Raw genomic sequence first — 25,305 nt, forward strand, 5'->3', positions numbered from 1 at the left:
TGGATTTCAATTTTAAAGAAAAGTACTGTTGGGGGTTGAGCCTTTATACATTTCCATGAGCCTTGTGACTTTGCAAGGGAGTCTGACAAAGCTCCAGCTTTAACGACGTGCAGCAAATCGAAAGGCAGGCAGGCTCTGGGGTAATTCAGGGAAGGCAGCAATGCATGTCACTAGAGTAAATAAATATTAGCTTCTAAATTAATTTCAGTTCCATTAATATCACGTGGAATCTATACATTGTAATGCAAGCCCTCCTTCACTAGGAATGCTAGAACTTAAGAGTTAAAGAAAATACTCATAAGAATAAAACTCCACCAACAGTTTCAGTAATTCAATAATTTATTCATCTAAAAAAGTGTGTAAAAGTATATAGCTCTCATCCACAAGGTATATATGAATGACATTTAAAATGGAGGTCTTTATTATTATTGTTTCTTTTTATCAAAGTCTTTTTTTAGTGTATTGTACCAGCGATATACTGTAGATTTAAAATGAACTTCACATTTTTTTTTTTGTTTTCTTTCAAATTGTCGGCTATATATAAAAGAAGCTCACTGCAAAATGCTCAGAGAAAAAAAAAAAAAAACCAAAAACAAAAACAAAAAGAAATTCAGAACTCCCCAGAAATGTACAGCTTTTACATTTAAAAAAGGTTCTGAAATATACATACAAGCATGCTGGAGATTCCCCACCCCCTCCCTCTCCCTTTAGCTCAAACAACTGTAATAATAATTCTGATTTAGGCATGAATTTCCAAAGTTAGAAATTAAAAAAAAAAAATAAAATAACTTTCTTCACTCTGTAGGAAAGCCAGGGCTTGTACATTTCAGATTAATTCAGTAAAAAACTCACAAGTAAAATAATGCATATTTAAGGGAAATATTATACAGAACTTTTCACACTGAAGTACATAAGATTTTTCTTTAAAATCTATTGCCATTCATTTATTTTGCACAAAAACGTATAAATATGTCACCAGCTTCTCTTAACTTAAAAAAATTAAATAAAAGACACCAGATGAAAACTACTCCTTGCTGCCCTTTTTTTATTTTTAATTTTTGCTTAGAACCAGGTTTCTGGGGAAGAAACGCCCCTGGATAAAAACGGCCCATTTAAAAAGAATAAACAAAATAATAATCCAAAGTTCAGATGAATCCTGGGAACAAATAACCCCCAAATGGTAAAAGATTACAAATGTCTACTTTACATTTTTTCCTCCCCAAGTTAAATTTTTTTTTTATACAAGTTTACAATCTTCATCTTTTTATGCTCTTCAAAAGGCCTTGAGAATTTTCTTTTCTGATTAAGAAAAAATAGTACTGCAATATTTTTAAAGTCAATTTTACACTGTACACATTAGATACAAATGGTTTGATATCAGATTTTTTTTTTAACCTATACATTGCAAAGAGGATACCCACATGGGAGGTTTGGTGCAGAGAATGAAATAATCCATTTACAGGTTACTTCTCTGACTTCACCTTCTCATTACACAAGCAATTCTTTTTTTTTTTTTTTTTATTTTATATAATTTGTTTTAAATGTTACATTATCTCAAGAAAAATACTTTTTAAAATCATAGAATTTCATTTTTTTTAACCAGAACATGAAAGTCTTTTGGAAGAACTTTAAAATTTGTAGTTTTTTCTCCACAGATAGATAACTAGGTCACACAGCCTGATCAAAGTGCCCGACCCCTCACATAAGGCAGTCCATGCCTGCTGCACAGTGCAACAACAAACATTAGAAAATGGAGTTTAAATATAAACCCTTTGAAGCCTGGAATGAAGGAGTCATAAAAATACTTCAATTAGCCATTAACCTTTAAAATGGCAATCATTTTACTAAACAAAGTAACTTTTCCACCACAGTGGTATAACTTCAAGTACTAATTTAATGATATAATTTTTAAAAATTATTTCTTTGAAATAATATTCCTATAGTCAGAAAAAATACACCAGATTTGTAACTGATTTAGTGTAAACAAAAACCATATTTTTGGATATGTACATGGACGAGTCTGCCCAGAATTAAAGGGCAACTTGGGTTTCAGTAAATACTTTTCTAGCATCACTAAATTTACCGGAAATATATTTCAATCATAGCTCTACAATAGATTAATTTACCACTTTCCATTTGCCCTTACACTGGGCTTTAAAGTATTTTTCCTCCCTACCTCTCTCACTCTTCTTCCATTAGGTAGTGTTATCCTTCATTAAACACTGGCCATTTCTTGCTTTAACCAGGCTAAATGCAGGTGAGAATTCCTTACAATACAAGTATATCCTTACCAGAATACGCTTCCCTTCCCAGCTTGGACTTTGATTGTTATTAGCTTCATTTTTGATTTCTAGGTCAGAAGAGTGAGAGGTATGTAGATAAATAACCCTAGAGTGGAACGGAGCTGGATTTTTAAGATATTCTACTGTTCCTGGTCCTTTATAATTTAATCCCTCCCCTCCCCAAACCTAAAAATAAATAAAGTATCTCCAGACCATTCATATCTACATGGACAGGTAACAAATGCATGCATTCATCCCAATCCACTCTGACAGGAACTCCAGGTAGACAGAAAACTCCAATATTTATACGAGACTACAACCGTGTGGGTTTTTTTGTTTTCTCCTGCAAAGTCCCAGTTTATGGTGATCAAACAACAAAATAAGTTTTGGACAACCCAAACTGGTCACTACAACATATTTTTACTTGCAGGGCTGAAACTGCTCTTGGTTGTTTATCAGAGTTCCTAATGCAAAAAGATACCGTAGTCTTCCTTAAAAAAATAAAATATTAAAAAAAATAATCACACTGACCAGTAGTTACTGGGCCACCAAACTAACACTGGCTTGAGGTTACTCTTGTGTTCACTGTTCTTGGATGTTCCCAGATTTTGGACTGAAGCTGCCAGAGATGTTAATGGGTAGTTTAGTTTTGAACACTGCAGAATTCACATGTGCTTGTGGAGGAACAGAAGCACAGCACAGGACTGGTCTGAAGAGAAGCAAAATTGTGATCGTTGCAGACTGTGGCACGTTTCTCAGGTTGAGGGGAGAATAAGCCAGAAGAACAAGTGCTTTTCTATCTATTAGAGTATATTCATGATGGCATTGTACAACTGAGTGAGCACCACAAAGTGGACAGGAAGGCAGGAGCTGCGATCCTGAGTGGCAGGGTTACACGTAAGCCAGGACAGTGCATTGTACTGCTCCAAAACGAACCTGCAAAGGGAAATGCAGAGAAATGTGAAGCTCGGATTGTTTACTCCTTTCCTCCTTGTCTTTTCTAGAAGACTAACTTAAACTTGTCTCTGGTTTCTCCCGGAGATGCAACGGCACGAGGACCGCCTGGCTGTGTTAACGCTGGTGCTGGCCGCAAAGTCGGAAACTCATGGGGCAGCGGGGGAGGGGAAGCACAAATTTTTCCTTTTAATGTGTTTGAACTTGGACCAAGCTATTTGAATGTAGGGGCTCCCCAACACCCAGTAGAGATTATAGAATCACAGAGGTTCAAATGCCACTGTATTGAAAGCCCTGAACACCTCTAAGGACAGAGGTTCCACAGCCTCTCTGGGCAACCCGTGCCAGCATTTGATCACACTTTTTGAATGACACAGTATCTGATCAGAATTTCTCATGTTGTAACTTGTGTCTTTTGTACCTCATCCTTTCCCTGTGCACTGCATCATCCTTTTTTCAAAACAAAGACAGCAGTACACCAGGGCAGCTGTGGTAGCTCAGTCCTCTAACAGGAAGCAAATTCAGATCTTCTAGAATAACACATACACCACCAGTTTTCTCAGACTGTTCTCCATGTTTCCTGCTGACACCCTACTCAGTGAAACATACGCGTTTGTTTGCTGGTGTGTTCCACCCTGTGTGCTGTCTCACAAAGCAGATCTGTTTTCAGTCCCCAACTGGCAGCATGGAAGCAAACAGTCCTCTAGGTATCTTGAACAATACGATACACAACCTCCTATTAATTCAGAGAGAATGTCTCCTTTATATCCCAATTCCTAAGATACAGGTATCAGGAGAGTACTTTCATCTCCCACTGTAAGTCAATCTGGTTTGGTGAGTAAAAATAATTATTGATAGTCCTGATTAGACCACCAAATAAACAGATCAATCTTTGGGAGGCAAACCAAGGCGTCCCCTTGGTAAGGCAAAGCCGGCTATAAGTCTCCTTTACATCGTTTTGTGTAACAGTATGGAAAAGCCGATGAAATAACCCTCCAAGTCCTGCTCTTCAGAGGTGGAGGCAGCAGCTGTAGTAACCCACTGCTCTGAGACACAAATACAGAGCACAGTAGAGTTACAAGCTGCTGATAAAGCTAAGAAATAACGTTGCCAGGTTGAAAAGAAAAGGTTCCTCTGAAATTTCAGAGCTCAGTTCCCACATCCTTAGGGAGGAAATGCAAAACCTAAAAGGCGTTACCTCAAGACATCTGATGTAGTTTTAGAGTCAAGGGGGTGAGGAACTCGCTGAGAATTTCTGGCAGGTAGAAGCTCATCTGTCTGCGCCACAGAGATATGGTGATGTAATGAGGCCTGCGTAAAGGAAGAAAGCACAAATTAGCTCTTCATACAGCAAGTACTTCTAAAGAGTCACAGTGAACAAACACTACTCTGAATTGTCTCAGGACAGCATGGAAAGTTGGTAATTCTTTGCTGAACCCACCATGACCATATGTATTCCCAAGTCCCATAATGATTACGTTTTTGAATAAGCTGACTTCTCTTTCTGATTGGAATCTAGGATCTTTAAAAAAGAACGCTGAATTCTGTTCTTAATGTTAGTCAGGGAAGAAGTGACGAGGGGGAAACACTTGGGATGCGTCAGTGGTTCTTTTGGTGTGTCAGTAACAAACCATCCTGAGTCTTCACGCTCTCTCAGCAGGAGACCCGTCGCGGCGTACCGCGATGCGGTGGGTGTCCACCCACAACACCCGGCGCAGCCTCCGTCCTGCTCTCTGCTGCTGCGCCTGCTCCACCAGCCTCATCCTCCTCCCGGAGCGAGGCTTGTGCGTTAGCTTACACAGGAGTAGGAGAGGGATTTCATATTGATCACAAGCTGGGAGTACAGCAACCACGTAAGCCTTTCAAGTGGGGAGCCTAACACACCACACAGCCTGCCGAGGCAAAACCTCTAATTCATACTCCTCCAATTATGGCACACACATTAGAGGTGAAATACTTTAGCTCAAAAATACTTAATCCAAATCAGACAAAGATGACTCGAATCTCTATGCCTCACATGCCATACAAGTTTCCTAATTGCAGTGCTGTGCAGCATAAAGGAGACAGCACCCCCTGCTCCCTCAGCGGTGTACAAGTTACTGCATGAATTCAGCCTCTTGCTTTTATTAAACATTGTCCAAACCAAAGCAGTATGTTCCAAGTCAAATTAAACATTTAATTCAGCCTAGATCTGAGAGAGCAATTGTGTTGGGCTGGGGGGGTGGTGGGGTAGGGAAGGGTGGTGGCTCCCTTTCTCTAGTACGAATCTAGTGTGAGCTTACGGAAGGAATTCATAAAGTTGCCTGGAGCTCTGCTGACTATGTTTTTACTGCTGGAACTGAAACACAGTCTTTGGATTACTCATTCACAAAAAAAAAAAAAAAAAAGGCAGTTTTAAGCTTAGCATAAAACTTCATCTCTAGCTCCAAAACCATGGTGGTTTATTTTTCATATTACTTTGAGATCAGATCTCCATTCTGTTGGCTTAAAGAAATGCACACACTTCAGGAAAATCCTTCTATGAAAAGAGCAGAGTGTAAGGAATAAGGTTCAGTACTTTGCTGGTGGAGGTGCTACACTGAATATAAAGCCTGCCCTGCTGACTGCAAGTCACTGTTAACATCAGTCCTAAAATTGCTTATTTTGCATGAGGAAAGAGTTGAGAAATACTGAACACCTTCATGCCGGTAACTGTCTGATAGACATGGATGAGAAAATTTAAGTTAAGAGACTTGCAAAAATGTTTAGTATTTGTTAATTAAGCTGGGAATGGATAAAGTAAGTGGTGCTATCTTTATTATTCTATACGTTGTTTGCTCAAGTAGTTATGTGATGCTATTCAAGGCAGACCTTTCATCCTCTTTCCATGCTCACTACTTCCCATTTTTTTCATTCAGTCATTCAAATAAGAAGCTGCAAGACACTCTACAGGGATCAGTGAATCTCTAGTAGTTGAACCAATTCTGCTGTATACATCTCGCAAGCACCTGTGATTCTGGAATGGAGGGTATCAGGTTCACTCTGACATTACAGACTCCATTGTGCAACTTTTACAACTAGGGAAACAAAAATGAATAGTAAATGCTCTATCTGGAGGTGCTACTCTCCCTTCTAACTTTTCATCTATCTGTCATAACTGGATTATGGCAGAATAGAAGCTATGTCCCTCCTTTCTTAGGTTGACTGAAAATGAAAACTGGGACACTTTGGCAATACCACATAAAGCTTTGACGATTCTGTATTTAGAAGCTGCCAAACTATTCCATTTTCAGGTAAGGGCTTTAGCAACAGAGAATAAAGCTTCAACAGCCAGCTATCTTAAGTAAATTTAAACCCAAAATTGCATTTCTATTTCCAGTACTGTCACAGTTGTGGTAACATGCAAAGCCAAGATTTTCAAAGAAAATTCATCAGATATAAATAGAATTCTTCTCCTTCCCCCGTGAGTGGATACCAAGACAGACCTTCAGGAAGAGGGGACACTGGTTTTGTGCCTGAGGACAGGATGACCAGAACCACTGCGGAAGATTCTCAGCTTTGGCAGTTGATACGAAGTATCCAAGAGCAAGAGGTTGCTGCTTCAGTTCTTCAGGGGCTTCTCTGGAAAGGAGACGTTCCCCTTCCCTCTGAAAAGAGTTGAACAGGCAGGTTTAGTCATTTTATGTCATTACATCCCACTCCAATAACATTAATTTTGTTTACTAATTACTCAGTATTTAATCCAGTTCCGCCTTGTTATTAATGAGCTATCTGTTAGTCATTCATAAATCTTAGTCAAAGTTGCCTAATCCCTTCCTTTTCCCCCAGCAGTTGGGTTCTCCAGCTTTACATTCCAGAATCACTTTAGAATCTCAGAGAGCAATGTTAACCTCCTAGATTGAACCAAGTACACGTGGCGTTTGATGCTAACTCGGAGGTACTGGGCTGTGGCTGTGAATCCGAACAGCTTCTTGTGGGCATGCAGAGAGAAGACCAGTGTTGAATTTAAGTTCATAAAGACTCACAGGTTTTTCCTCTACATGTCAAAGACAGCAGCTTGCACTACAGACCTTCCTGACTTCAGCTAGTCAGGAAGGATGCATTATACACTCGAATATGGAAGAACAGAGAGCATCTGCATCTTTGTAAGTCTGGTAACTGCTTTTTCAGTTAGTTACATTGATAGCCTAGAAAAAACAACGCTGCACTTGCTGTTCTTTGCTATGGACACTGGACGGAAGATATTATGCTTTGTTTATATTTGTATTACCAGGCAGGGGAAGTGTGGGGAAAAGGAAACAGCTGTCCTCCTTTTCAATTTGTACCACTTCTTCATTTATTTATATACTGTATTTTTGAAGTATTACTCATATTCTTATATACAGACCAGAGTTATTTAGAGAGTAGAGAGTTAAACAACAAGAAACTGGCTGTAAAACTAATTTCATCAGACTCTGAGTCGCTGTCTGTCAGCATACATGTTTGTGATGTTATTTCTGTAGAGTAAAACCTAGACAAGCCAGCCATACCTGAGGCTGTTGGATAGGAATGCTTGGTGTGAGTTTGCTTAGCTTGTGTGTGTATATACACATATCCTTATCTATCATGAACCACATTTCCAAACCTACAAAGGTGTCTCTAGGTATCAGAAAGGGTGACTGCCATTCCATTCTAGAGTGCATTCCTATTTTAAATGCATTTGGTTTTCTTGGAACACCCTTTATTATTTTGCTTTTATTTCACAGAGGAAAAAAAAACGAAAGATGCCTGCAAAGTGTTTTAGCTTGTAACTTATCCCAGAAGAACTGGGACAGCAGCTAATTTAATCCATAAACATATTTTAAATCAATAGGTCAAAAAAAAAAACAAAACCAAACCTGCACAGAAACCGGCTTAATCACAAAGCCTTCACTCCTAGTCCTTCAAGCAGGTCTTTCTCCAGCAGCAATATCTTGATCAGGAATCAAAGGAAGTTAAACACTCCATAAAGCTCAGAGAAGGCCGCAGCTCACCTGGCTGTGGGCGCTCAGAAAGCCTAACAGCAAACCTTGAAACTGGCTGCCGAGCAATCAGGACTCGCACTGCTAAACTGCAGCAATCAATTATGGGCTACATGGACGAAGGCTTGACCTTCCCCGACCCACAAGGTAATGATCACACGCTGTTGCTTTTTTAAAACCAAAAATTACACATCAATTACTAGGCCCTCGTTAATGGTTAAACTGAATTACTATGACAGGTTCATCGAGAAATGGCTTGTGCAGGTCTCTAAGCTCTTTGGTCATTAACCTTTCAGTGCTGCTCTTAAGCCACTTGGATGGAGTTCCACTGAGAGTAAGTTTGGTTGAATGCATTTCTAAAAGTGAAAGAATAGATTGTTGAATGAACTAAGAAATTGTAAGGAGTGATGAGTTCTGATTTATGGCTGGAGGGTTTAGTAACAATTTAAAACTTCAAATTTGCCGACATACCAGTTTGAAATAACTAAGTGACAGTAATGTGCAATTATTTAGCCTCTGAAACATGGGATGGAGCATTAACATAAGGTAAGAGGTAAGGTGGTTGTGTACTGAGATCACGACGTACACAGTATTGGCATTTTTGTGGCTGATGCACAAGTAATTTTTTTACTCACAAACTGTACTAAGCTGACCATTGGAGCATTCTGGCAGAGACTGCAAGGAAAATATAGGCAGCGTTTTTTCCTTCCAGGTGGTGACACCAACAGCATTTAGTTAGTCATTTTCAGGGAGTAAGAATTCTTTTCTTAAGATATCTTACTTACATTTAGAAAAATGCTGTCTTACAGAGGCTGAATGAGTAGCATCATTCATGAGCAAATACCTCAGCTGTACATACACCTCCTCTAAGTACCTATTCTGTACTTCCTTTCACACCAGATTTACAGTTTCTCTTGAGACTGCCTAAAGCACCAGTGATAGTCACAGATCCCGATCCAGTTCCTTACATTATTACAGATCACTAAACCAGAACTTCTAAATGCACGGGGTTATCTCTTTCGTGTATAAAAGGTAGCCGCCTCCTTTAGTAAAATACTGTATTATTTAGTAAAGAAGCAATACACTACTGGTTTAAATGTACTATTTCTAGAATAAAACTTCTCCACAGGAAATTAAAGAAGTGTCAAACTTCTACATACTTGTGATGGAAAACATTTTAAGAGTACAGCTAAGTCTTTTACACAATTAAATGTATGAGTAAGAGTTCCATCAAACACGATCTAAATTATGCTAAAGCTGATGCAAAAGAATACCCTGAATTATAAAAAATAATTTGCATTTTAAGTAATCACTGGTGTTGGAATCAACTTTATAAAAGCCACTTCAAACAAGAATAACTTACAAACACTAAGTGCTCTGGGCTAATTTTTACTAAGAAAACAACATTTGCATAACCATCCAGCACCTGCAGAGTTTCTATGGGTAGGGTTTTATTATTAGGAGAAATATCTCCCTTCTTGCCTCCCGTAGAAATTCATGTGAACAGAAATGTCATATCTTCCTTTCTCTCAAAGACTTGTCACTTTGTGCCAGGGATATTCCATGTGGTTTTCCAGAAAAAAATGGATGAGTACAGATTAAATTTATACAGGGTCATTAGCAATGGCTCTGCCACACAAAAATAAAGCTTCTCTCCCTTCCTTCTTTCCTCCTCTCAATTATCTTATACACTAACAATTAACTTTAGAAATGGAAATAGTCAAGGCACAGGCATCTTCTGCAACAGTACTTAACTAACACCTTCAATTTTAACATTAATTTCTGCTTGCTTTTGACCTAATTACATTTGAGAATCTACAGGAAAAAGGATTTTGTTAGAGGATTTGGGTCTTTTTAGTGTTTTAAGTAGCATATACCCTGCAGTGCTACAGCCTTACCCTGCTGTGCTGAGAGTGAGGTCCCACTCCAATGCCAGATGGCGATCCAGGGGAAGGAACTGGGGAGGAATTTGGTGAAGAGTGAAGATTCCCTGTTATTAAAATTCTAATGTCATTGTCCATGTCATCTGGGAATGGGAGGTCAAACATGTCATCTGAAAAGGAAAAGAAAGAAAAAATATTTCCAATGTGCCATACTCATTTTTGTCAAGAAATTTTTGTAATTTATTACCATTCCCTTTAATTTATTATCATTCTGGTTCTTTTGGTGGGTTTTGTTTTTGTTTTGTTTGTTTTTGTTGTTTTTTTTTTTTTTTTACATGCTCTTGAGACAGATGAAAGCAGAGATAAACATTCTACTGTTTAATCCTTCTTAGTACCTTTGACTGCAACTGCACAGACTTGAAAGGGAAAGTTGGCAAAGATTTATTAAAAACATGAATTTTAACAATGGTCACAGAGTGAACAAAAATTCTGTCATACCCGGCTAGTAAAAAATGAAACTGAACTTTGTAACAAAAAAGCACACCTCTCTGCAGCTGGTCATAGAAACCCATTACCAAAACACTTGAAATACATTAAACAAACTGCTGTGTGTTACTCTCAGCAAGTGCTGCTCTTCAGGCTGCCAGTGCTCCACACCAGCGCTTGGGCACATTTGCTCAAAATATTCTGGGCGCAGCCCCGGGAGCTTCACGGAAACCGCGCTCAGGATCACTACGGGCAGCAAGGCCGGCTCCACGCTCACAGGCACCGTACTTGCATGATTACTTCAAATACTGCACCAGGATTTCCTCCAATGCAGCTTTTAATATCTCACTTTCACCTCAGAAATTAAATACAGTTGGACTATCATAACTTGCTATTTTAATTTGGTTTATGTCAATATGTGGGAAGGGCATAAAGATACAGTGAAAACGTGTGTGTATTCTATGAGAAGTACATTCTATTACTCAGTCATTTGCAACACGAGTTATGATACCACGAGTAATTTACGTGATGGAAAGCTAAGACATTATAAACATAGGGCAAAAAATTACAAGCATCACAACATGGTTTATAGGGTTTTTTCCTCATCCCAATTTCTCAGCAGGGAAGACATTTAAACATTATAATAAAGTACATTTTAGCGCACAGAAAGGGACAGTGGGAGCTGTCTGAATTATCTGGATTCATTAGAACTGCAGCCAAATTTATACTAAAACACATGGAGCACTGAATAAGAGTCATGCATTTCTACATATTATAATAAATATGTTCCGCTGAAAAAGAAGAATTTACTCTGCATGAAAATGGAGAAGGATGTGCGTGTCTTGAACTAATTTCACCTGACGTCCTAGTGTTGAAATAGGCAGTTGGTTGTTTTTCTTCATCTTCTGAAGAGAAACACTAGGTTGCGAGAGCAATGAATTAACTTAAGTTTATTAACTTCTGTCCTACAGCCTTAGTAAAAAAAAAACAGAACTAATGTCATGCTCTGCTTAGCCTCCACAGCATAAATGAGATGGCTAATAGCATAGGAAGCAGCTTAATCATTAAGTAGAACAGAGTTAAGAAAATTAAATTTAACACCATTTTGGAAAACGCCAGTTCTTGTACCTGATTCCAATTAGCATCTGAAGCACTAAAGGGCAGGTTAATGCAGGTTAAATATTTGTCAGCACAGCATTCAGTCAGGATTCTGGGGCCTTGAAAGGACAGCTGCTTAAGTATTAAGAGGGGTAACTTCCCTTCTGGGAGGCCCACTGAAATTCCAGGAGGAACAGATCAAAGCAGACTCTTTCCTTAAAAATAGTGCGCCTTTCTTCCTCTCTGTACTGTAACTTCCCTCTTCACAAAATACTTCTATTGTAAATGTTTGTAGTTACTCTTGGTTTAAATTACTTTATAATCATTTTTAAGGATTTATGGCACGACGGTTAGGAAAATACTTATTTGATATGGAGTATTAACCACAGTCTTGCTGACACAAACTGTAGGGTTAAAAATGCTTGAAAAAGCACGCTGCTAACATTAGGAATTCTTAGGTTGGTTTATTTTGCCTACTTTACAGGAAGATTAAAATCATAAAACAAGTACCTCCTTCCTCACAAGCTTTGTACACAACAGGGCACGGAGTGAACCACTACTATGAGAAACAAGTTGGCCCGAGCAAGTCACAACAAAAAGAAAAAGCATCTTATAGTCTGCGCCATTGGGCGCATTGATTGGTCCATATCAGTTTTGGAATAAATGATTATCTGAAAACAGACTTCAGAAAAAACACAGTATATTATCCTGTAACTAGGAAGTACAGTGTTGCTCTCTTCAAATTAAATTAGGGTGGTAGGGGGTACGTGGGAGAACACTGGCCCACTCAATTTTTTTATTTGTGACTGGTACAGCTCTGCTGATGTTCTGACCAGGCGACTGAGCCTTCGCAAGTATTTCACCTCTTACACTAGACATGTGCTTACTCACCGTTAGTAGGGCTGAATCCATCCTCGTTGGGGTAATTTGCTGGTGCTACCTGGATAGTAGCAGAGGTTGGGAAAACCAGGATGTGTGTACAGGAGGCATCCTGAGGGGTGTTGAGCTGAGATGACTGCAGATTGAGCGCAGTACTCCGGCCAAACACTGATCCCATAGTGACAGCATCTTCCAGAACAGAAGCAAGAGCGGAGACATTAATTTGCATCATCTTCAAAACATATGTTCTGTGTTCAATTAAATTTCTGTGCATCGACTCCGGGTTTGCAAGCTAATACATGTGTTTAACAGTTCTTATCTTAAAAAGAATAAATTACTAGAAGAGCTTGAAATGAAGATCACAAGTTGTATAGATAATGTTTAGCTATGTGAGTTCCCATACAGTGCCCCACCTTTCCTTTCATTCTCCTGCTCCTTAATCAAAGATTTACTTGTTAAATGAGCAAGTTAAATTTATTTTTGACACACACATCTGTATAATTATGAAATATACCCCACTTTCGTTGACATGGAAAAAGCGTAACCTGCCATCTATTTTCTCAGGTTACAAATTCTCTGCTTTGAAAATTATTCAACTTGATGAATAACTTTCAAGCTTGTTTAATTCTGTTCCATGTAGTAATCTTTTATTTCTAAACTTTAAAAAAACAGAGTAGTTTGCAAAGACATGTCACCACATACATTAAAAAGTATGCGCTTATATAATACAAGTAAGTAAAGGGAACTTCAAAACTTAAATTTTATTTCAGCTTAACTCTGTGCACTGCTGCTTATGATAGAACTCTAGGTAACTTAAGCACATGAGGAGGCACGTAGGTTTACCCTTACTCCTATTTACACAGACTCCTACTCTTTCACACTGTAGCTTCTTACAGTGTCTGTGGTCCCTCCCTGCGTGAGGGTGTCTACAGCATCACATTTCAGCTGCTGAGAACTGGTCTACCTGAAAGCATGGCCTCCCCAAGGAAGAGCCATCAGTCTGGCAGTGGCACACAGTAATTCTTCCCCCTAGGAGCCTCCACTCCCAGTGCAGCACCTCTTCATGGTATTTTGGGGAATTCTGCTGGCTTAACCTATTTCCTACCACACTGAGGCACGCCAGTCAAGGTCGTCTTTTTGGACTCAGAAGTCTCCCCGAATTAACGGGCTTATGTAATAAGTATGAGAAAAGAAGGAAAGTGGCATTGGCACTTAAGTAGTTAGATAAAATTTACCTGGCATCACAACAAATGACCCCTGCGGCTCCATGGCAACTAAGCAGGCACTGAGGATAGAAGGAGAGTCTGCTGCCGAGATGCCACACATGCGGCACACCTCCTTTAGCTGTTTGCTGATTGTCTGCAGGGAACACTCCCCAAGGAGGATACTCCAGTCTGAAATGAAGAAGCATTGCGATAGAAGAGAATGGAGTTCTGAAATAGCCAGCACTTGCATGAAAATAGCAAAATACTAGCGACACTTTGCATTTCTTTAACGCTGTCCTATTCAGGACTGCCTCCCCGTGTAGGCAAGGTGTTTGGCTCTGCAAACCGGGTATTCACACCCTTACTGCAGTGTTGTACTCTCTGGCACTTTACTGGTTTTCCCATGAGCCAGCTGCACCGCTCCAACAAATCACTGAGGATGATGTGTTCCTGTAAGAATGAGCCTTTCATTCTACCTGTAAGGTAGAGGAGGTGCTTCTCTGATGTCAACAGGGCAACACATAAGGATTCTTTTTAAAAGATTTTTAAAATGTTTTTTTATTTACGTACAAATCTTTTCCTGAAGTGCACGGATTCTTTTTTCAAAAAGGATATCTGTTTTCATCTAACATGCTGCATAACTGGAATACTTCAAACATACGCAGAGAGATATGAATTCACACACTCAACAGAGAAATTTTGTTAAACTTTGCTATGAATAAAATAGACTACATAAAGCAAATTTCAGTGGAGCTGCAGCTATACATTCAAGAAATTACATTTAGCCATTTAAATGACATTATGTGTCCAAACAGAGGAAGGGAGTTGCTAATTAAATTCTTAATCTGTTTTCCTGCCTTTGTTCCTGCGTGTGTGATGGATACCAAATTCCCATTCCAGGGCAGGCAACAGCTCTTCTTCCCTGCATGTACTACATGGGAGAAGGCATTTAAGTAGTGCTTTTTTCTCCCCCTGGAGAATTTCTTTGTGCTTTCTGACTGAATTTTTGTTTATTGTCCACTGTTTTATTTTTTTTTTCCATCTTATGAAATAGAGTCTCTTACAATAACCTAACCAGAGGAATTAATGTCTCCTTCAGTTGTTAATGTAAAAGGACCCTCATGAAATATCTTTATCCTCCTGTCTAATTTATCTTCATGTTCCAACTCAGAAGATGAGCAGAGACCGAGTGCACCCTCTCAGAATCCCATTTTCTTTCTATTGGTTACCAAACAAAATCTGAATTGTGGCCACAGCCAGTAGAAATGGAAGAGAAGACACTGAATATTTAGATTAGTGCAAGGAATTACTGCTGAAGTGAAGCCAGGCTGTCCCCACCCTTGTTGGATTAAGGCCCCTATACTGAAAACACTCCAGAGCTCCCTGTGAGTTCCCACAAAGCTGCCAGGAATGCTCAATCTTGGGAACTCCTCACTGGCTGCAGAGGGAACCTCACTGCTGGTTAACACTGATTATCGGTGTTATCAGTGATTATCAGTTGGTTTCATATACCACAGGAAAAAAGAAGTTGTTTTTTGTTCAGTAACTTTTTTTCTGCAACTTTTTTTTTAATTCTTTAGTTGACGCTTACATTTAGGAATTAGAATTTAATCTTGTTTCTATTTCTGTGCTAGGGTAACTATTGTTCAGATCTTTTTCTAACATGTGATGAATCCCATGACTTCCACTTGGAAGTACAGTGTGCAAATACTAGTTAATCTGCACAGCATCCACCAGACACGAGGGAGTAATGTCAAACCCAGTGTACAAACAAGCAAATTGTTTACAGAAACCAGTACAAAAAATCAGTGCTGGCGTAGGATTATCACTCTGAATTCTCTGATTTTAACGGTTTGTGATCAATTCTGTGAGTCATTCTGCCTCGCACACTAAGGCCACGTCTTCACCCGAAAACTACAGCAAGTGACAGCTCTGACATCTCCTACCTTTTAACTCCCCGTGGCCCAGGCGGCCAAGCCGCCCGATGACAACTCTCCAAGGCAGTGATGTCATCTGTACAATACCAACACACCACTCCCACAGCTTCTGCAGACCGATTTTACGTGCAGACAACTTGCTCCTCCTTGACCTGGAGGTTAAGGGAGAAAAAAAAAGTAAGAAGAGAATCAAGGACAATAGGCAGATTTCTATTCTATATAATTATTTCACTGCTTACCCTCTATAGGAGTTCTTACAGTTCTGTGGAGTGCCTTAACTTTTACTAATGGGAAGCAGAAAAAGCACTGTGTCTGCTTTCAGTCTTACTACTGCAGTGACATGCAAGCGGTCATGTACATGACACACAATATGCTGAGCAACATACCAGTTGTTCTTGGAGGTGAGATTTGTAGAACAAGTGTAACAGTTATTTCCTCTGCCGTTTATAAGTTATAAAAGTGCCAAATGAAATGTTAACACTGTAACATTATCATGATCACATCAGCAGGAAATATCATTAGAAGGTATGTGCAAGAACGTGATGAGAGCAAGGGATGACAACTACAGACCTACATAAAATGTAAAAGGTAAAGGTTTCTACCTGTTTGGTAAATCGATATTAACTATGCAGGTTTCCAACAATTCACCATGAAGGTCAGTGCAGGATGCCAGAAGCCAACGCTGATCATGAGACAAACAGTATCCAACAAAAAGCACGTTGTATTTCTGACTGGCTTCTCCAAATGTTTCTCCCAGCTCTGTCTGTTTGTCTTTGATGGGTGCCAATATGAAGGGAGGCGAGTATAGCTGGATTGGGCTGGGTCTCTGCAATAAAGTCGACACACAATCAGCAGCAGATACATCAGAAACCTTTTAATGCAAGAAACACACAAACACAGATTGGCAGCAAGCACAGAAAAATGTGAGTTTGAAAGAACAAATAAATTGAAGGCTTTCATAATATTGGGAAAAGCGTGGTTATAGACAATACATTTCTGCTAGTTAAGACTGATGCACTTCAAACCTTCCCTAAAGATTTCTTTTTATATACAGGGAAACTAAGGTATGAAACCAGCCTTTGGACAGGGTAATAGCAGGCTCTGACAGTCCTGTTTAAACCTGTTTTTCTGTATATCCTTTTGCTAAAATGGATGCCAACTGCTGACCTCCCTCCATTCACATACTACCTACAGAACAATGGACAGCATGATCTGATGTGAGGTACCAAGGACTTCAGCTCAGAAATTGCTCGGGTAGGGCTCAAACGTCACGTACAGTTTTCTGTCTAGGCATCAGCTATAACGTACTTTCATGAACATCAGGCATGATGTCAGAATTCTTATACAGAAATTCTGAAATAAAACTGCACGCTGTAAGACTTTCTGACAGAATTACTTTGGTTTTCAAATCAGAACTGAACTAATTCATCAGACTTGCTGTACATGTGATAGTGCTTCTCTTTAAGAAACAAACTACCCCTTACCGCTCAGAAAACCAACCTGTAAAAGGTTATAAGGAACCAAGGCCATTCAACACCACTTAATGATAAGTAGAAGCAAATTAGTATTGTAAATAATACATGGGCAGTCCTGCAGAGGCTGACAGTAGCAAGTTATTAAATCCATCTTTTTGTTTGTTTGTTTGAAGTAAGTCATAGAATCACAGGAGGCTGAGACTGGAAGGACCTCTGATTATCTAGTCCAACCCTCTTACTTAAACGGTCAATTAGAACAGGTTGCCCAGGACTCTGAGTATCTGATTCTTGTATCTGGACATACAGAGATGTTGGATGTCATCTCCAATGACAGAGATGTCTGGCCTGCCTGGGCAACTAGCTCCAGTGTTCAATCACCCTACAGAAAAAAAATTTTCTCTTGTCTTTTCACTTAAACAGAATTTCTTGTATTTCAATTTGTTCCCCCTGCCTCTCGTCCCATCACTGCCTGCCACTGAGAAAAGCCTGGCTTCATCTTCTTTACTGCCTCCCATCAGGTATTCATACACATTTATCAGGGCCCTCCTGGGCAGACAACTGCAGCGCGTGGCGTCTCCTCAGTTGGCAGATGCTCCCATCCCTTAATCATCTCTGATCATCCAGCCCTTTGCTGGATTTGCTCCAGTGTGTCCGTGTTTCTTGTACTGAGGAGCCCAGAACCAGACACAGCACGTTCCAGATGAGGCCTCACCAGTGCTGAGGAGAGGAGAATAATGACCCCCCCCTTGCTCTCCTGCAGCCCCCTTCCCAGCGCAGCCCCGTCTGCTCTCGCCTTGCTCTGCTGCAGGGGCACGCTGCTGGCTCACCGTCACCCTGGCCAACAGGACCTCCAGGTCGTCTTCAGCAAAGCTGCCTTCCAGCTGGCTGGCCCCAAACCCATCTTTGCTCTGTAACTCCTCTCTGAAGAAAGAACACGATGGGCCTGACCGCACTTGCTCAATAATTTAGAAATGGTCAGGGTATTTTTGGAATTTTTCAGAAAAAGCATAGAAGTCTGCAGTGCAGAGTGATAGCAAGGATGTGTAAAATGGAGTAAGCAGAGATCTGATTCATTAAGTGTGCTAAATGCAAGCTGCTCGTGAGAACATTTGCCCCTTTTTTGGTGTCTTTTGCCTCTGAAGGAAATTAAACATGAAAGCAAAGTGCACATTAATCAGTTGAGAGGAGAAGTTACTGTGTTTCCTTAGAGACGTTAGGGGTGTGGTATTTCTGCACATGTCACTTTCTAGAGGTTACCAGCCTGGCAACAGTGCAGGAACGTTAATTAAAGGGAGGGAGAGGCTTGCAGGGGTCTTGCGAGTTTATTGCTCATCCCTTTGCAGCAAGTTACAACAGTCGTACTTCAGGCTATTTAGGTGTAAAGTCCATCCTGCAGAACAGGTATCTTTTGGGGGGGAAGCATGAGGAGAGAATGTGAAGAGGAGACATCTGAGGTGATAATGCTTTTAGAAATTTTCAGGGAGAGTTTATGGTTTTATGTGAGTAATGAAAAGTGCTGGTAGGTTGGTTTTATCATCATTTTGAAACTAGGTTTTTAAACCCTAACAAGCATGTCTTTATCCCAAAGCAAGTGTTTAAGTGTTTACTTGGTCTACTAAATCTGAATAACACATTGTTATCTTTCAAAGAATGAAAAACATTAACGGAAAGCAGGATGGGTTATTCTTCTTTTGAAATCCCCAAAATTCCAGAAACAGGGCTTGAATATTCACAGTTTAAAAAACAGATGATAGATAAGGCCACTGAAATAGGGGGATTTCTCCATACCCTCGGGGAATTAATACAGTATCAGTAATTAGGCACAGGAACTTATTTCACATATATGCATATATATATGTGTATATAAATAAAGGCTCGACATAAACACTTTCTTGTAGGAGTACCATAGACTAAAACTACAAAATGTCTCAGAAGCCCAAGTAACAGCATACATTTTCTTTCACACCGATCTTTAACCTTTTATTTAATGACTCAAAACAAGAAGCTAAAAATATTTTGAAAGCAAGTAGTCTGACATTTTTCTTACTATTTTCTGTTTAGTACTAGCTTACCTTTTCCCTTTATATTACTATTGCCTTCTGTACTTTGAAAAAATACTCCTAAAACTACTTTCTCTACTCTTTTTTTGATATTTGAGAAAAGCAGTTACAGTTTATTAGCAGGCTTTCATTTTCTTGACACCAGTAATACAAACCTCAGGATTTTTGAGGGTCATCTCAATGCTGGCAGCTGGCCCAAAGCCGGTGAGAGACTTGATGTGGATCTGCGTGGGCAGTGGCCTCCTGCACTGGCAGTACACTGAGAATGCCAAAGACTTCAAGTGCTGGATGTAGAAAACCTGTTCATCCTTCATTGTCTGCAGCATGTACTGGCAAGGCACAATCTATATAATTCACAGAAGCAATACAACGTGACTGAAGGTCTTCAAAGAGCTGTTCATTAATATCAAACCAGACTCACCCATTAATTAGCCATTTAACAACCCCGATGCTTTGTATGTGGTGGTCAGTTATTTGCACTACCGTATCTGTAGCTCCCTATCAGGGCTACTGCCCTTTTGCATGAATGGCTGCAACATTTAGTGACTCTATTTCCTGATACCAAACTGCTGTTTCCGTTATAATGATATATTTAAGGCTGCAAAATCTCTCAGAATGTGAAGACGACTACTGTCCGGTGTAACGGAAAAGCCTTCAAATGGGGAACAGTAACTGAATAGTACTATCATACATCACTAACAGCTGACAAACACAGCTTACAGAAACTCTACACGAACTTTGCTTTCTGTGATACAAACATCTTTGAATGAGAAACCCAATCAGCAGCACAAAAAGAACAGATCATTTTCCCTAGTCAAGTCTTATTTTTCTGAAGTTCACTTTCTCATTCACACTGCAATTTGGGAAAGGCACGTAATTAAATACATGGATAGCACACATCAAAGTATACCACAAGAAGTAACTACTAGTGGCTTTTAAAAGCAATACCTTAAAACTTGGGTGTAGTTTTAGTTTTTTTAATCCTTAGTCTGAAACCAAACACCCATGTGCAAACACCTTTAACTTTTTCAAAACTGTTTTCCTGATCAACATTGTAATTTACCGGTGACCATTACTATGTAATCTCGGTAATCTGAACTTTGTGTTTAGACAGGTTTGGTTCCATAGTTTCTGGTTTAGAATTAGTATTAGTTTGCTCGTCATGGGGGAATCAGCACTATGGTGTCATTCTTAAAGAAGACTGTAGAGAGCAGAATTAAGATTCTGTTATAATGATTTATGTGGTTGTTTCTCCTTTGCAATTTAGTAAACAGTGGAAGCTCAGCAATCTTACGCTGGTGTTCAGTTCTATTTGCTTCAGAAAGTAATGTGAAACAGGACACTTAAATTTACATCTTCAACCAGCAAGAAAGAGAACTGCACTAAGATTTGCCTATGGGATTTGAGTTTGGTGGTTAAGGCCCATCTGCACAACAAGAACAGGAAGGAGAAGTGGCACATTCCTTCCGAAGCAAAGGAAGCATAATAAAGGTAATGTTTCAGTTCAAATAATTTTTCAAATCACAATGAAATCCCCATAAACTAATTTTTTCAAATGTACTGTTGAGAAATACAGTGTCCTGCACATGGCTGTGGTGCACACATACATGCATAGCCCGTAATCTCTGCCCTCCCGTTCTCCCCCCATTTCTTTAGACTGATCCACTGTGAAAGAGGAGGCATGGCAAAATGCAGGCGGCCTGGGCAGTAGGCCAAGCTCTGCTTCTGACTACACAAATTCAATTCTTAAGTAATTCCATAGTAAGTAACTATTATTACATGCCAAGTTACATGGTAAATTATTTTTAAGCAGCAGATAATAACAATACAGTAGTTAAATTATGCATTAAATGTCTGGTTTCACATACTTCTTTTGGATTAAACACTATAAATCAAGAGAATATAAAAAGCAAACAACTCAATATGCAAAGTCATCAAAGGAGCAACTGGACATTTTTGGCAATGGCAACCCAAGTTGCAGCTTAAATAATTGAGGTCCCTCTTCAGCAAGCATCTAGTGTACATGATTGCTAGAACCACGCAGCAGATTTGATGCAAGGATACTGTGGCGGCCTTAAATGAATTTCCTCATCAAAACAAAAGCAAGAGTTTTTTAACTTGTACTGTCAACAAAATACATTTGTAGATGTCACCTATATTTTATATATTATCTTCCATTTTGTATCTTTTAGTATAGCGTACATATCAGAGGTATGCTGCCATAGAGTGACTCTCCAGTGTGAAGATGGGAGAGGAAGGTAGAATTACCTGGAGAATGAAAGAATTCCTCATATTCTCTGGCAAGTTTTCCAACATTTCTGTGTAGCATCTCATCAAACTTAACAGCCAAAAGTTGGTTGAGGCAGATTCTTCCTCTGCGGTGTAGGTAAAAGGATCCACCATGTAGATGACAACCGCTGGAGGATAGGCATTGCTGTCCGCAGACTCTGGTTCGGTGGGAATCCCTATTCTCTCCCTCTCTGCAACACTAGACACAAGCGGGTTGTTAAATTCAAAGGCAAGTTACAACTGTTAGTTGCTGTTTTTCTGTAAAGGTGCGCAAGACTCAAGCAGAGGAGGAAAAAGAGGAATACTGGGTGATTCTTATGTTCAGAAGCAAAACTAAAATGCATGATAACAGTGACTGAGATGACTTTTACTCACAGCAGTTCTTAATCCAAAATATGTTATTAATTAGGCATAAAGATACTTACCATGAAGTCTAGCATAATCTCATTTAATTCAATAAGAATATATTATGTCTGACAAATATGGAAAAGCTGACTAATATTAGCTCTGTGAGTTTTCTTTTTATGTATGTGCATGCCTACTTTTTGGTGCTGTTTAGGGTTTTCTTTTGGGAGAGGTGGAAGGGAGAGAGGAAGAACTGAGAACCGAGGAAAAGGGCCGAAGTAATATTCATGGAGACTGAAGTCCTCTGTTTAGTTACAGAAAAGGTTTCACTGGTAATGGAAGGAGCAACTGAACATTTTTTACTTGGTAAAACACTCCTCCATGCCTCAGCCATGAATAGGAGGCTCAACATCTGTAAGTGATAAAAAGCAGCTCAGACTTACTTGGTCAGAAATCATGCTGCAGTTGATAAAATGGTATTTTGCATAGATCCAGTGAACAGATGTCTCAGGGATAACCCAAACTACAACAGGATGTGGGCTTTTCACTTAAGATACAGGAACTCCATAACATATATCATGACTGTTAGTAATATGCATTATTATGAGAGTAATGAAAAACACATTCACTCAGGAAGTTACTTACATAAGATGTTAAAAAACCTTTTTCTAATTTTTATGTTTGATGGATGACTGTTTATAATGAAGTCTTTAAAAAAGTTGTGCTGCTAAAATTTAGTTTGAAGTAACAGCAATATAATCCTGTTTCCTGACCTCACAGCATACCTGCTTGCAAAACAGCCTTTGCAATGCCAGCAAATGAGGAAAAAAAAAAAAAATCCCTGGATTGCGTTTTGTATCTGTTAATGTTACAGGTGTGATGGAGTTCCCACGTAAGTGCCTCATGAAATATCCTGCAGTACCTGATGCAGGTGAGACCAAGCTAGCAGATACGGCACAGGACCTGAGACACCCTGTGTTCTTCTTGTACTGCAGGCGCAGGCCAGGTGGGCTATCCCAAGCATCTCAAACGGAACGACACCACCCATGTGCCTGCAGTTGACTCAAGCTTTGTTTCTTGTAACAAAAAAGGGGAGGTTTGCTTTTTTTCAACTCCCCTTTATCAGTAACTGCTACAAATAAATAAAAATGGGCCCTGCTGCATTTACAACCGGTCAGTAGCACTGCATATGTCAGCGGGTCCTCTCCTGTCAAGGATTTACATAAGGCTTAAAGGTTACAAGTTGTATGGACGCAGGAGAACAGTGGATTTACTTAGAAGAACTCTGAATCGTTTCAGCACTTCAATAACTTACCCCTCTTGTCCTTCTTGTTGCTGTTGTGGTAAGTTTTGACCTGATTCTGTGTCTCCCCCAGGACCTGTGCTGCCTTGCGAGCGGTCGGCTGTGTTTCCCCCAGTGCTGGTGTTCTGCCCTGAACCAATGTTCCCACTAAACCCTGGAGTAGAGGTAGTGGCCATCTGGTTAACGCCGGGTGTTGCAGAAGATGCTGGCAGCTGTGGCACAGAGGACCCCGAGGATGAACTGCTTCCTGCTGGGAGGTTAGTGGTCCCGCCACCGGGTGTGGAGTTAAAAGAACTGCCCGGTGGTGCTGCCCCCGCGGCTGAAAGACACGCTGAACTGGAGGGTACAGGTCCAGTGTTCCCAGGTACTGTTTGTGTCTGGCTTGCTGGCGCTGGGGTTTGGTACTTAGGTGGTAGCAATAGGCTGCTGTCAAGCTGCAGAGTGGCTAAGTAAGGTGCTGAAATAGCATATAAAGAGGAAATGAGATTAATGACAGTCTGTCAGATCAAAGTGAACTGCATTAACCATAAAGTCATACAATGTTTTCTGCGCTCTTACAATATTCTAAGCATACACAAACGTTAAGTGAATATACTCTTCATTACAAATATTTACTCTGGAATCCATTCTTCAGGGTTTCAATTCTAACTGATAAGAATCAAATGTCTTTAAAAACAGGACTGACTTTGCAGAGCTTTGTGAATCGAAGTTGGTAATGACAAGCCGTTATCTCTGGCGAGGTTGTGTTGTGATAACGGTTTTATATAGTGTTCAGCTTTGCAGTCTACTACAGGTTATCTTTGTCAGACTGAATATCTTGAAGTCCTCTTTACCTGAGCTACAATAATGGCAAACTTTAATATAGTTATTTCTGCTCCTTAGTATCAGAAAAAGAGCTATCACAGGGGTTATTTTTAAGTAATAAATGACTAAGGAAATAAGTAAACGAATATTTATTATTCATTTACTCTCAGGGGTGGCAAATCATAAGCAGGGGAAGTTTCCAACACTGCCGCTGCCAGATGCCTCAGGTGTGGTTTGAAGAGCCCAATTCCTCAACTGGCCTGTGCACATGCTATGTATTTCTGCAATAAGCCTGGGCTTTTTATATTAAGTAGCGTTATAATAATTCCTCCCTCCCAGTTATGTGGTAAATGAAAACTAAAAGCAGACTGCATGAGGCAACAGGGTCATTTGAGATAGATGTGTCCTAGCCTGTTTTGCCAAACTTTCCTCAAAGGATGGGGCAAGCCTTCAGCAGTCTGTAGAACTGCCCAGCTCACTCTCATACATTTGCTTAAACTCTTTCCCAGAGCCAAATCACCAGTCCTCAAAGTAAGAAGACTTAAGAATTGTCACACCTTTTTCAGAGCAAAGGGAGAAAACACTTTTCAAGAAACCACTTAGAAGTAGTTTACACAAAAATAGTTTGCAAATTTCAGCTCAAGCATGAAACATTTACGTGGCTGGTGTTCTACAATCACTGCCTGCCTCGCTGACCAGCACTGTCTCAGCAATTGTATTTCCAGTGACATTCTGGATGGGTCTGTGTCTTGTGCAAAGGTCCCATTTCTCAGTCATACACACGATACATGTTATGTCGCCTCCTGATCCATTCTGGAATGGAACAACCATGTCTCTCCCACGGTGAAATCCAGGAGCAATGTCAGATGAGTCCAGGGACTCATCCAGGCTCAGCCAGGACCAGTCTTCTGATACCACCCCAGCAAACATTATACCCTTCCATATATTCAGATTCAACACTCCTTCATGAAACAAGCACACCTGACACTATGTTATAAAAGAACAAATATGGCAGGTTGCCATAACAACAACAACAAAAGATAAGATGATGACATCTTTTAAAATCTGTCACTTTTTTATGATGGAAATACGCCTCGATGAGGTCCAGAGGAGACCGTGCCTGCAGGGGATCGTGGCTCCAAGTACCCACACCTTGCAGATCAAGGCCCCAGTCATCAAGGGTACTGTTACTTTCTCTTTTTCACCTGTGTTAACTCATTTTTCCTTTGCAGTGTTTTAGTGAACTTTTCTCTTATTTAAATAAATGTTATGCTTGAAGGCACCACTCACATCATTCTGTCACGCTGGCGTGGTAATACGTATCAG

General features: G+C 39.9%; 1 protein-coding gene across 1 annotated transcript in view; it reads right to left on the reverse strand.

Moving 5' to 3' along the window:
* Positions 1 to 321: 321 nt before the first annotated feature.
* Positions 322 to 25,305, reverse strand: part of MED13L (mediator complex subunit 13L) — a 201,847-nt gene continuing 176,863 nt past the window's right edge. Inside the window, exons 21-31 of the mRNA XM_033001517.2 lie at positions 23,188 to 23,632; positions 21,507 to 21,726; positions 19,394 to 19,582; positions 16,306 to 16,529; positions 15,713 to 15,855; positions 13,797 to 13,955; positions 12,574 to 12,750; positions 10,114 to 10,268; positions 6,701 to 6,862; positions 4,435 to 4,547; positions 322 to 3,218 (exon numbers count right to left, since the gene is read on the reverse strand). Of these exons, the coding sequence (XP_032857408.2) occupies positions 3,086 to 3,218; positions 4,435 to 4,547; positions 6,701 to 6,862; positions 10,114 to 10,268; positions 12,574 to 12,750; positions 13,797 to 13,955; positions 15,713 to 15,855; positions 16,306 to 16,529; positions 19,394 to 19,582; positions 21,507 to 21,726; positions 23,188 to 23,632 (2,120 nt within the window). The 3' untranslated portion in view covers positions 322 to 3,085. The remainder of the gene's footprint in view (positions 3,219 to 4,434; positions 4,548 to 6,700; positions 6,863 to 10,113; positions 10,269 to 12,573; positions 12,751 to 13,796; positions 13,956 to 15,712; positions 15,856 to 16,305; positions 16,530 to 19,393; positions 19,583 to 21,506; positions 21,727 to 23,187; positions 23,633 to 25,305) is intronic.

The sequence above is a fragment of the Tyto alba genome, unplaced genomic scaffold (genome assembly GCF_018691265.1).
Source record: "Tyto alba isolate M040663 unplaced genomic scaffold, T.alba_DEE_v4.0 Super-Scaffold_44, whole genome shotgun sequence".
NCBI lineage: Eukaryota > Metazoa > Chordata > Aves > Strigiformes > Tytonidae > Tyto > Tyto alba.